Below are 12,447 nucleotides of genomic sequence, written 5' to 3' on the forward strand. Positions count from 1 at the left end.
TCTCCATAGCTACCCTTTCTAACCTATCCATAAATTTGTCAGGTCTCGATCTTTCTTAATAACTATATTCTCTCAGTTCTGATACCATTCTTATGAATGGTTTTGCATCATCACAGGTGTTTCTATACGCGATTTACAGAAGTATCCTGAACTGTGCACAGGACTTGTGTGGCATGGAAGATGAAGAATACATAAAAAAATTTAACTTGCAGTGGTGTAGAATAACAATAGTCAACACACTGAATATTGATCCAATTAAGTGGGTGTTGTAATTTTTGGGCCTTGCAGTGAGCTAAGTTTTGACCGACCTAAACTGACTCTGCTACTCTCTACAGTTCAAAACTGGACTGGAGAAAGCCAAACAGGCCCTGGAGAATGAACGCAATGAGATTAGCACTGAAGTGAAGCGTCTGATGCAGGCTAAAGCTGAATCTGAGCACAAGCGGAAGAAGGTGGAGACCCAATTGCAGGAGCTCCAGGTTAAAAATACAGATGGGGATCGGTCTCGAACTGAACTCGCTGAGAAAGTTAGCAAGTTACAGGTAAATGCACAAGCAAGGTGTTGCTGCTACTTGGTGAAATTAGATTAGTGTATTCTAATGATTAAGTTTCTTACTCTATAAATGTATTTATGATACCATCAAGTATATTTGTCATCAATATTGTTTGAAAATCCCAAGACCTTTTTCTTGTCTACATTTGCTCCATTCCATAATCAAGCAAGCCACCCCCAGTATCTAATGATACCACTGGAGAGTTGGCTGCAAAAAAGCAATGTGGGTTTTTGTGCCAGAATTTACCCTTCTTTAGAAACCTTGGATTTGCACACAGTCTGTCATCTTCTCCAGGGCATCAGTGAGATCCCAACATACATTTATGGAATGGCAAGAGCTAACTGAATTCAGTGAATCAGCATGATGACAACTGTGTGGCGTTGATCCTGCTTTATAGGATTTTCTTTTAAATTATCAATTGTATTGGTTGACAGTGTCTTGACTAGCTTTCCTTTTGCCCACCATGCTCCCCATTTCCCCCCCTTTCAATTGAAATGTCATGAGCAGGAGCCCAATGCTAGCTTGCCCAAATGTCTATTGCTGTGTGACCCTAAGAAATGACCGGTTGGTGGTTTGAGATTGACTCAGCACAGAGGTGCAGATGTTACAAATGGTTTCCTCATAATTCAGAAATGCTGAAATTAAACTCGGATCTCTAGCACCTGCAGTTCTGAACAAACAAAACCAAAAGTGCTGGAGAAACTCAGCAGAGCTGAGTGGAGAGAAACAGTTGACATTTTGATGCCAGTGACTCCTCTTCACAACTAGAAGCAGCAAGGAAAATGTGGACTTTTTATTGATGGTTGGACAGGTGGACAAAAGAAGTGAATGGCAAGATGGACATGGAGACCAGAGAGAGAAAAAAGAATGGTAGGTTAAGGGAATGTTGATAGTAAGCCAGGGAAGAGGAGGAACTATACGGGTAATAATGGGGACTGAGTAGTTGAAAATAGATTGCCAGTGCTGAAAGCAACCCATTTCATGATGGTACCTGCAGTTATGGGAATAGGCGACAGGCAATAGACATAGGTGGTGTTCATGCTAGGTAAGTGTTGAACTTGATGTTAAATCAAAAGTATATAAGGTATCATTGTAAAAAATGAGGTATTGTTTCTCCAATTTGCATTGAGCCTGGATGGAGCTCTGCAGCAGACCTGAGACAAAATATTGGCATGGGAACATTTGGTATGTTGAAGCGGTACACAGCTCTGTTCCCTCACTCATTCTAACCTGTTTCCAACTGAACTAACTACAGTCTGCTCTCAGATCTAACCCTGACTTTATAATCCGATCTGGTGGTGCTGTAGTTATCTGGTGTACTGACATCTACGTGTGAAGTCTGAGCATTAGCACATGGCCTCCAATCTCAACCCCAGACCGTGACTCTACCATTGAACATCATGCTGTGTCCCTGACTGTCATGAACCTCGTTTCATCTGGGCTGTTCCCTTCCCAACAATCCCTGAACTCATAGTCCCCCTACGCTATACAGTCACTTCTGCCACCTTCCCAAAATCCATGAACAGAACTGCCTGGGTCAACTGATTATTTCTACCTGTTCTGGTCCCGTGGAACTTATTTTTTCTATCTGGACTTTTTTTTTTCTCCCCAGTGTCCAATTTCTTCCCACTTGCTTCTGATTGTGGCGCTTTACATCAGTTTCCAGTTTACAGGTACTTTACCATAGGTGTGTAATCCTTTTGCATGTCCAATCCCATCAGGATGGTCTTGGGGTTCTCCACTTATTCCTAGAAAGAGAGCCTGAACTATATCGAAACAAGTACCACCCTCCTCTGATGGCCGAGCTCATCCTAACTTGACATCGCCTCCTTTAAATCTTCTCGCTGTTTTCAAATAAAAGGTGTTGCTGAGTTACCCGCATGGACCCTAGTTACGCCTGTCTCTTTGTGGGTATGGAAGTCATTCCTTGTTCCAGACCTCCTAGGGTGTTTCCCCACAACTATTTCTCAGGTACATCAATGACATCATTGGTGCTACTTGCCCCTGGAATTGGATAAACTTATCAAGTTTGCTTCCAACTTCCATTCTTCTCTCTCCTTTACCTGGTCCGCCCCTGACTCTCACCTTCCCTTTTCTCAACACTCCTGTTAGCCGAGCAACCAATATCCATTACGCACACTCTAACTCCCACAGTTACATTGACTATATGTACTTTCACCCTGCTTCTTGGAAGTACTCTATTCCATTCTCCTGGTTTCTCCATCACACTTTTTCTGATGCTCCCTACTGCAGGGGGGCCTCTGACATGCCCACATTTTGCCTCAACTGAACATTCCCTGCAACCATTGTTGACAGGGCCTTCAACTTTGTTTGACCCATTTCCTGAACTGCTGCCCTCACCCTTTCTCATCCCTTATCTTCCACAGTAACAATAGGGTCCTTCTTGCCTCACGACCCACCCTCCTATCACCCGCATCCAATTATAATAAATCGTCATTTCCCCACCTCCAGAGGGATGTCACCACCCCCAGAGACACATTTCAACGACCACCACCACCCCACCGCCTCCCGTCAACTTTGTCAGGACCATTCCCTCCAGGACAACCTAGTCCATTCCCAACACAACCTCATGTTCCTGCAGCACCTTCCCATAATCATCACAAAGTGTGCAACACTTGCCGATTTACCTCCTCCCTCCTCGCTATTTAGGGCCTCAGACACACCACCTTCCATCGGAGGAGCATTTTACCTGTACTTCGTTCGGTCAAGTGTACTGCATTTGTTCCTCTAGGCTGGGGAGACAAAACGCAGGCTGGATGATCGCTTTGCAGAACACTCTTTCCTGTCCATAGAAATGACTAAGCTTCTAGTTGCCAGCCACTTCAATGCACAATCATGTTCCACTGCCAACATTTCTGACTCTGGTTTAACAAAGCTGGAGCAACAACACCTCACCTACTCGGATTCTGTTATCACCTCTCTACTTTCTCTTCAATGGAGTACTATCAACAGTCTTCTTCGTAGGATCATAGAATCCCTACACTGTTGGAGCAGGCAAATTGGCCCATCAAGTCCACACCAACTGTCCAAAGAGTATCCCACCCATCCCCATAACTCCACATTTACCCTGGCTAATCCACCTATCCTGCACATCTTTGGACAGTGAGAGGAAATCAGAACACCCAGAGGAAAACAACGCAGATGCGGGGAGAACGTGCAAACTCCAGACAGACAGTCGCCCCAGGGTGGAATCAAATCCAGGTCCTTGGCGCTGTGAGGCAGCTAACAACTGTGGCGCTGTGCACCCAAACTGTACGACTACCTGTTTTTTTTCTCTTTGAGGTCTGTCCCCACCACGTCCACCCTCCCAAAAAAAAATCGGCATGAATGCCACCTTTTCCTAGCTGCCTCTAGTTCTGAAGATGGGTTGCTGGCCTCAATGTTAACTGTTTGCTGTCCACAAATGCTGCCAGACCTGTTGAGTTTCTCTAGCAATTTGTTTTTTTTTGTTTCAGAAATTTTGAAGCTAGTTGTAGAACTCGGACCTCTCATGTCACCCATGCAGGTAGTGGATAGAATATGGAGCTCAAATTCATGTCGGTGTAGCTTACATATCCATATCTGTTGCAAATGCTATTCAAAAATGCAAATTATTGATCGCTGTAATGAAAGTAGTATGATTATTTCTTTCCTTAGGAAGAGAATTGAGCATAGTTTTGACGTATTATTCAACTTGCTGTTCTTCAGACCCACAGTTTGAGATGATTGACGAAGTTACTATTGAATATGCTTCACAATTTAGAGACCAATGCTGCTTTTTGTCTTTCTTAGCAATAGTTTGCGTTGGTAGCTTTTCCCATACTTATTTAGCTATAGAAGGTGGTTGAGATTTGGAAAGCATTAGAGGTCTGGAAGCAAACAAACTACACATGGGGATAGCAAGAACTGCAGATGCTGGAGTCAGATAACAAAGCAGCAGGCCAGGCAGCATCAGAGAAACGGGAAAGTTGACGTTTCGGCTCGGGACCCTTCACATCTTCAAACGTCAACTTTCCTGCTCCTCTGATGCTGCCTGGTCTGCTGTGGTCCTCAAACTACACACGAAAATGGAATCTAAAATAGTGATCAGACACCCTAGTTCCAAGGTTGGGATTTAATATTTGTTCATAATTCTTGCTGTTACGAGGAATACCTCGTGACTGAAATGTTTTTTGTGTTCAGAGTGAGTTGGACAATGTTACTTCCCTGATGAGTCAGGCGGAAAGCAAGGCCATTAAACTAACCAAGGACCACAGCACCCTGGAATCCCAGCTACAGGACGCACAGGTATGAGAGGCAGAACTGATTTGAATGATTTTGTGAAAAGCCCTTGCTTAACACACTTATTCTGCAATCGTGCATCTAGAAGCTCCATGAAAAGGTGAAAAGAGGTTGAAGAAAACACCTTCAAAGTGGCAAAGATTAGTGGTAAACCAGAGAACTGGGAAAGTTTTTTTAAGCCAACAAAAGATGACCAAAAGAAATGGAGAAAGTAAACAATAAGGCTAATTAAGCAAATAACATAAGAATGAACAATAAGAGCTTCTTTATTATATAAAATGGAACAGAGACCACGGTGAACATAAGCACTTTAGTAAACCAGGCTGGGTAAATAATAATGGGGAGCCAGGAAATGGCAGAAGAGTTGAATAAATACTTTTCATCAGTCTTCTTGGTAGAAGGCAGTAATAACTTTCCAAAAATATTAAGGGCCTAGAAGGGGGTTGGAAATATACAGAACTATCACTAAAGAAGAATTGCTAGGGAAACTAATTGGGCTAAAGACCAATAAATTGCCTTGATCTGATGAGTTGCAGCCTCCTATTTTAAAAGATATAGCTACAGAGATGGTGGATGTAGTAACAGTGGTAGTAATCTTCCAAGAATCCTTAGATTATGATTTAATGCCAGAGGATTTGAAAATGTAACCCCTTCCTCAAAAAAGATGGAGACAAAAACAGGCAACTATAGGCCAGTTAGCTTAATGTGTATTATTGGGAAAATGTCAGTCTAGCAGAGTGGAAAGAATTGATGGGTATTTGACTGGAGAAGGCAAAAGTAAAAAGGTGCAGAATGGAGAAATAGGATAGGAATGTAGACTCAACTGGTGCAAGGAAAAGCTACTTTAAAAGCTTTGTGAAAAGTTGCACTAAATTTAGCGTAGATCTTTGGATAGCCTGATTTCCAGTTTGTGATGGAATGAAACCATGTTGAAATGAAATCTAATAGTTAAAAATTTCTCCAATGCGGATAACTGAATACAAATTTGATGTGTGAAGCATCATATCTACGATTACATATTTTGTGTGGTGTTATTTGCTGCTCCATATCCTTGCTCTGTTTTGCTGCATTCACCCATGACGTGTTAAAACCTTCTCATCCCTGTACAGGAACTGCTTCAAGAGGAGACACGACAGAAGTTGGCTTTTAGTACCAAGTTGAGACACGTGGAAGATGAGAACAGTCGCCTCCAAGAGCAGCTTGAAGAGGAAGAAGAAGCAAAGAGAAACCTGGAGAAACAGATTGCCAGCATCCACACTCAAGTAAAATGCCTCCGAACACTTCTGTTCTATTTTGGTTATGTATATGCTCCTGCTGTAAGCCCTTCTGTCCCTTCTCCGCGTCTACTGCCACTGTGACACAGTATGACGGAAGCTCCTAGAGAAGACAAATTTCAACACCTATCATAAATATGATCTTAGGCGTAGGACAGTTAAAATAATGTGCTTTAAATTGTTCTATTGTTCTATCCACATCCTCATTTTGGAGAAGTTGGAATAAGCAATTGACTTTGGTGCATAACTATCCACTACAGTTTTTCACCTTGCAGTTCAAACTTTAGTTTTGTTGGTGTAGTTGTCTGTCTTGTGTTTGAAGTTGGCAAAATTGAAAGGGATTTATTCATTATGATGTTTTTTGTAGAATGTTTAAAGGTTTAAGCTTTCAGCTTGTATAATTACCAAAATGCACAAAGTATTCCCTTATTGCAAAATTATAATCAGTCTGGGCAATGCTAGGGACATTTTTATATACTTAATTGATTACTTTGAGATTTTCATTTACATTTTTCACATCATTTGGTCATCTGGCTTTACATGCCACATGTGTATACTAGTAAACCATTTTTTCACCATGCACTATTAAAAATTGTGTTGAACAGATTTGAGCTATAATAATCAATATGCACAGGTAGAATACATTATAGTTGAATTTTTATTCATTAGTGAATATTTCAGTTAGCAGAGTCTAAGAAGCGCCAGGAAGATGGGAATGCATCACTGGAACTTGCCGAGGAAGGTAAGAGAAAGCTACAAAAAGATATGGAAGTCTTGACTCAGCGTTATGAAGAGAAAACAGCTGCCTATGACAAATTAGAAAAGACCAAGAACCGTCTGCAGCAGGAGCTGGATGATCTGATTGTGGGTCTGGACCACCAAAGGCAGGCTGTTTCCAATCTTGAGAAGAAACAAAAGAAATTTGACCAGGTGAGAATTGATCCAAAGTCTGTCATTTGGCTTTTAAACCAGTCAATGTTTAGTTATCCTAATGACGTATACATTCAGGACTTATTGCAAAAATGAAATATTCAAAAATTAAACTATGGTGCATATTTAAGGTATCTAAAGGAACCAATTCAGCATCTGTGTTTTTAATTCTAGAGGTTGAAACGAACCTTTCCTATAACTAGTAAAATTTTGGTCTGAAATTTGAGGTTTATTGAAGTTGTAAAATCCAAACCAATATTCGTGATTTTATTTGTCAGCAGTAACTATGTACAAAAACAAAATTCGTGATCTAGTTTACTTGTGGACAATGTGTAAACTTGCCATTTAGCAGAAACTTGGAATCAATAGTGTCTAGTGCTAGAAAGGAGTCAGAAAATAATGACTTCCGACTCTGGATGTAGTTATCCTTCAAGATTCAATTATATTGTACCAAGAATGGTACATTTGAACATGATACATCAATTCTAAGATAATCAACTTTGGCTTTTATCTTGTCTAACCTTGAAACTTATTAATATTTGGGTTAATGCAAGAATATTCTCAAAAGTATTACATGAATAGCTTGAGCTGTGCACTTACCCTTTATCTTAAAAAAAATTTAGTGCAATCCTATTAAATGGGTCACATTTTTCTGTTTCAGATGCTGACTGAAGAAAAGAACATCTCCTTAAAGAACGCAGAGGAACGGGATCGTGCACAGGCAGAAGCACGGGAGAAAGAGACCAAAACTTTGTCACTGACTCGTGCCTTGGAGACAGCTATGGAGCAGAAAGAAGAGATGGAGAAAATGAGCAAGCTGCTGCGTGCAGAGATGGAAGACCTTGTTAGCTCCAAGGATGATGCAGGAAAGAATGTAAGTCAATGCCCCCAGGGTTTAGGGATCTGCCCTTTTTCAGTTTCCTCCTTCCCCAGTACAGATCCACAGCACTTCGGTACTTTTATATAACTATGCTTCAAATCAGGCTACTCAACTATCATTTGATTTCACAACCAGTCTTGATCATCATCTCGCATCTTGCCTACCCCTCACACGCATGCTTTCTTCGAGAGGTGGCTTAGCAATGATCGAGGTTAACCTCCCAGTTGTGTTTTCTTACACCGGGCAAGAAAATTGAGACCAACTGTTGCTATTAACTGTGGTCTCCTAAATCGGTGAAAATCTCAAATCAATACAAAGACCTTCTGGTTTCTGCAGCTTAGGGCTACTTTCAGGGAGCTCTGGAACCAACTCAAGCATGAAATCCACCGTTTAGTATGAATACACTTTATTTTTGATCTCTTAATGTGGTGCTTGTTAGGTTACTGTGGAAAATTGTCTCCCCAGTACCGTCCAAGTGGAGTGGGAGTCATGTAAATGGCCACGTTTCATGTGTTACTAATCTTGTTGAAAGGGAGCTTGTTTTAACAATATCTGATCTTCTGTTGCTGTGATGGAAAGACACTGTTGTAAATCTACAGTAAGTTACATTGTTTTATTTATTTGTGTGCAGGTGCATGAGCTGGAAAAGTCAAAACGTGCTCTGGAGCAGCAGGTGGAAGAGATGAAAACTCAACTGGAAGAGCTGGAGGATGAGCTCCAAGCCACTGAAGATGCTAAGCTACGACTGGAAGTAAACCTGCAAGCCATGAAAACTCAGTTTGACAGGGACCTGCTGAGTAAGGACGAGCAGAGTGAGGAAAAGAGGAGACAGCTAATTAAGCAGGCAAGTACACTCGACTCAACTCAGAATACATCAGAGCTTAAGTATTTTTAATCAACCTGTTCAGGATGATATGACACACCTCTGGAACAGGCTGGACAGATGTTAAGACTGTATCATTAAGAAGTGAATATCATAAGTTTAAGTTCTAAGAAAAGATGGGGAAAGAACAGACTTTCTAATACCTAATTGAAGTTTTTATCTTAAATTGATGAAGCTGATCTAGGAACTTCATTCACTGTGGCTAGTTGAACTATACCTAATGGCTTTGTCCTGTTCCTTGTCCGTCTTTAAGTGGGTTTAGTGGAAGTGATCATTTTTAGTTGATTAGTACGCTTTTAATGAACGTACCATTTAGAAAGAAAGATCATAAGTATCTTAATTACTGCTAATATTTTCCAGGTTCGTGAAATGGAGAGTGAACTGGAAGACGAGCGGAAGCAGCGTTCCATAGCCATTACCGCCAAGAAGAAGCTGGAAATGGATTTGAAGGATTTGGAGGGACAAATCGAAACATCAAACAAAGGTCGTGATGAAGCCTTGAAGCAGTTCCGCAAACTACAAGTAAGCTTTGGCATTTAACATGGGCGTATGATAGAACACTCAGCACTGGTTTCTGTGGCCAGATCACTGCTCGTTTTGAAATTTCATGAAGGATGCTCGGCATCAGTCCTCAGTAGTGCAGTGAATTAGGAAATGTTACCATTCTCCCTTTACTGGCTTGCATGTGACTTCAGGCTCATATCAATATGGTTGACTTTACCCTCGAAATGGCCTAGCAAGACCAAGTTGCATCGACCTAGGGACTGAAAATGACATGCAGATGCAGCCCTTTGACTCTGCAAAGTTCTATTTACTTACCAACATCTGGGGATATGAACCAAATCTGGGAGAGCTGTCTCAGACTAGTCAAGCAACAGCTTGACCTAGTCATGCTCACAGAATCAGAATAGTGTCCCTCCCATCAACAGGACAGACCCTCTGCAGGTGGCAGAACAGTGATATACAGTTAGAAGTTGCCCTGTTAGTCCTTAACATAGACTCCACAAAGTCTCATGGCATTGGGTCAAACAGTTGCAAGGAAATCACCTAACTACCATGCAGTCAAGTGCCCTTCCCAACCCCCACCCATGGACATCTGTGATGCACTGTGGGCCCATCAGTAGAAACAGAATTGTATTCAATTTCTCCTAGTCTGACACATCCCACTCTACTGTCACCATCAGACTAATTCAATGAGGAGCAGCATAAGACATACCTAAAATGAGTGTCAACTAATGAAGAGAGAGATAGTGGGAACTATTGATGCTGGCGAATCTGAGAACAAGATGTAGAGCTGGATGAACACAGGCCAAGCAGCATCAGAGGAGTAGGAAGGCTGACGTTTCGGGCCTAGACCCTCCTTCAGAAATGGGGGAGGGGAAAGGGATTCTGAAATAAATAGGGAGAGGTGGGGAGGAGGATGGAAGATGGATAAAAGAGCAGTTAGGTGGAGAGGAGACAGACAGGTCAAAGAGGCGGGAATGGAGCCAGTAAAGGTGAGTGTAGGTGGGGAGTTAGGGTGGGGGTAGGTCAGTCCGGGGAAGACTGACAAGTCAAGGAGGTGGGATGAGGCTGGTAGGTAGGAGGTGAGGGTGGGGCTTGAGGTGGGATGAGTGGATAGTTGGGAGGAAGGACAGGACAGGTTAGGGAGGCTGGGACGAGCTGGGCTTGTTTTGGGATGCGATGGGGGAGGGGAGATTTTGAAGCTTGTGAAGTCCACATTGATACCATTGGGCTGCAGGGTTCCCAAGCGAAATATGAGGTGCTGTTCCTGCAACCTTTGGGTGGCATCGTTGTGGTACTGGAGGAGGTCCAGGATGGACATGTCATCCAAGGAGTGGGAGGGGGAGTTGAAGTGGTTCGCGACTGGGAGGTGCAGTCGTTTGTCTCGAACCGAGTGTAGGTGTTCCACAAAGCTGTCTCCAAGCCTCCGCTTGGTTTCCCGGATGACCTCTACGTTGGACGTGGTGACGGACAATTAAACAACTGATCAGATGGGCCAAGGGGCCGAGCAGTGGCAAATGGAGTTTAATTTGGATAAATGTGAGGTACTGCATTCTGGAAAAGTAAATCAGGGCAGTATTTTGTACACCTTTAATAGTAAGGTCCTGGGGAATGTTGCTGAGCAAAGATATTTTGGAGTGCAAGTTCATAGTTCCTTGAAAGTGGAGTCACAGGTAGATAGGATAGTGAAGCAGGCGTTTGGTATACTTGCCTTTATTGGTCAGTGCATTGAGTATAGGAGTTGGGAGGTCATGTTACAACTCTACAAGACATTGGTTCGGCCACTTTTGGAGTATTATATGTAATTCTAGTGTTCTTGCTGTAGGAAGGATATTGTGAAACTAGAAAGGGTTCAGAAAAGATTTACAAGTATGTTGCCAGGCTTGGATGGTTTGAGCTATAGGGAGAGGCTGAAAAGGCTGGGGCTATTTTCCCTGAAGCTTCAGAGGCTGAGGGGTGACCTTACAGAGGTTTATAAAATCATGAGGGACATGGAGAGGGTAAATAGGCAAGGTGTTTTCCCTGGGGTGGGAAGTCCAAAACTAGAGGGCATAGGTTTAAGGTGAGGCAGGAAAGGTAGAAGAGCGAACTAAGGGACAACGTTTTCACACCGGATGGTGCATATATGGAATGAGCTGCCAGAGGAATTGGTGGAGACTAGTACAATAACAACACTTAGAATCGGGATGGATATGAATAGGAAGGGTTTAGAGGGATATGGGCAAGATGCTGGCAAATGGGACTAGATTTATATAGGATATCTGGTCAGCATGGATGAGTTGGACCAAAGAGTCTGTTTCCTTGCTGTATACCACTGACTCTAACTCACCAGATCCATTAGGTCCCCATTCTCAACAAAGTACAAAAGACAACGCTGAAGTATTTGCATCTATCTTCAGTCAGAAAGGCCAAATGGATGATTTTTCATGGCTTCTTCCTGCTGTCCCCAGCATCACAGTTGCAGTCTTCAACCAACTGGATTCATTCCATGTCCTATCAAGAAGCAGCTGAAGACGCTGCAAGGGCTGAGTGCTGACAACACTCTGGCAGTAGTGCTGAAGATTTGTGCTCCTGAAAAAGCATACCCCTAGCTGACCTATTCTAATACAGCTATCTTCATGGCATGTATTGACAATATAAAAAACTGACCAAGTTTTTTTTTTTTTTTTTTTTTTTTTTTTTTTGAAGAAGAACAAAACCAACCTGACCAATTACCATTCGATCAGTCGACTCTCAATCGTTAGCAAAGTGATGGAAGGGTTCATTGTGGCTCTGTGGAATAGCCTGCTCTCTTTCTCGGTTTGGGTTTTCTCAGGATCACTTGACTCCAATCCTCTTACAGTACTAGTCCAAACATGGGCAAAAGAGCAACAGAAGAAAGGTGAAACTGACTGCCCTTGACATCGGGACAGCTTTTGACAGTGAGTGAGCAAGAAACCCTAGCAAAACTAGAGTCAATGGGGAATTGGTGGAGGTAGGAGAGAGTGTCCACTAGTTGGAGTCACATTTTAACAAAAAGGAAGATTATTATGGTTATAAGGCAACATCTTGGCCCCCAAGACAGAACTGCAAAAGATCCTCCAGGTAGTGACTTCTGCTCAACTATCTTCAGCTGCTTCATTCATCAGTGACCTTCCATCC

The 12,447-nt window shown here is 42.4% G+C and overlaps 1 protein-coding gene across 1 annotated transcript in view; it reads left to right on the forward strand.

The window, feature by feature from the left end:
• The window catches only part of LOC109913798 (myosin-9-like), a 70,784-nt gene that overhangs the window by 36,828 nt on the left and 21,509 nt on the right, over positions 1-12,447 (forward strand). Inside the window, exons 16-22 of the mRNA XM_048617332.1 lie at positions 336-542; positions 4,737-4,841; positions 5,945-6,097; positions 6,791-7,039; positions 7,701-7,913; positions 8,551-8,763; positions 9,163-9,324. Coding sequence (XP_048473289.1) covers positions 336-542; positions 4,737-4,841; positions 5,945-6,097; positions 6,791-7,039; positions 7,701-7,913; positions 8,551-8,763; positions 9,163-9,324 — 1,302 coding nt within the window. The remainder of the gene's footprint in view (positions 1-335; positions 543-4,736; positions 4,842-5,944; positions 6,098-6,790; positions 7,040-7,700; positions 7,914-8,550; positions 8,764-9,162; positions 9,325-12,447) is intronic.

The sequence above is a fragment of the Rhincodon typus genome, chromosome 37, assembly GCF_021869965.1.
Source record: "Rhincodon typus isolate 14 chromosome 37, sRhiTyp1.1, whole genome shotgun sequence".
NCBI classification, from domain to species: domain Eukaryota; kingdom Metazoa; phylum Chordata; class Chondrichthyes; order Orectolobiformes; family Rhincodontidae; genus Rhincodon; species Rhincodon typus.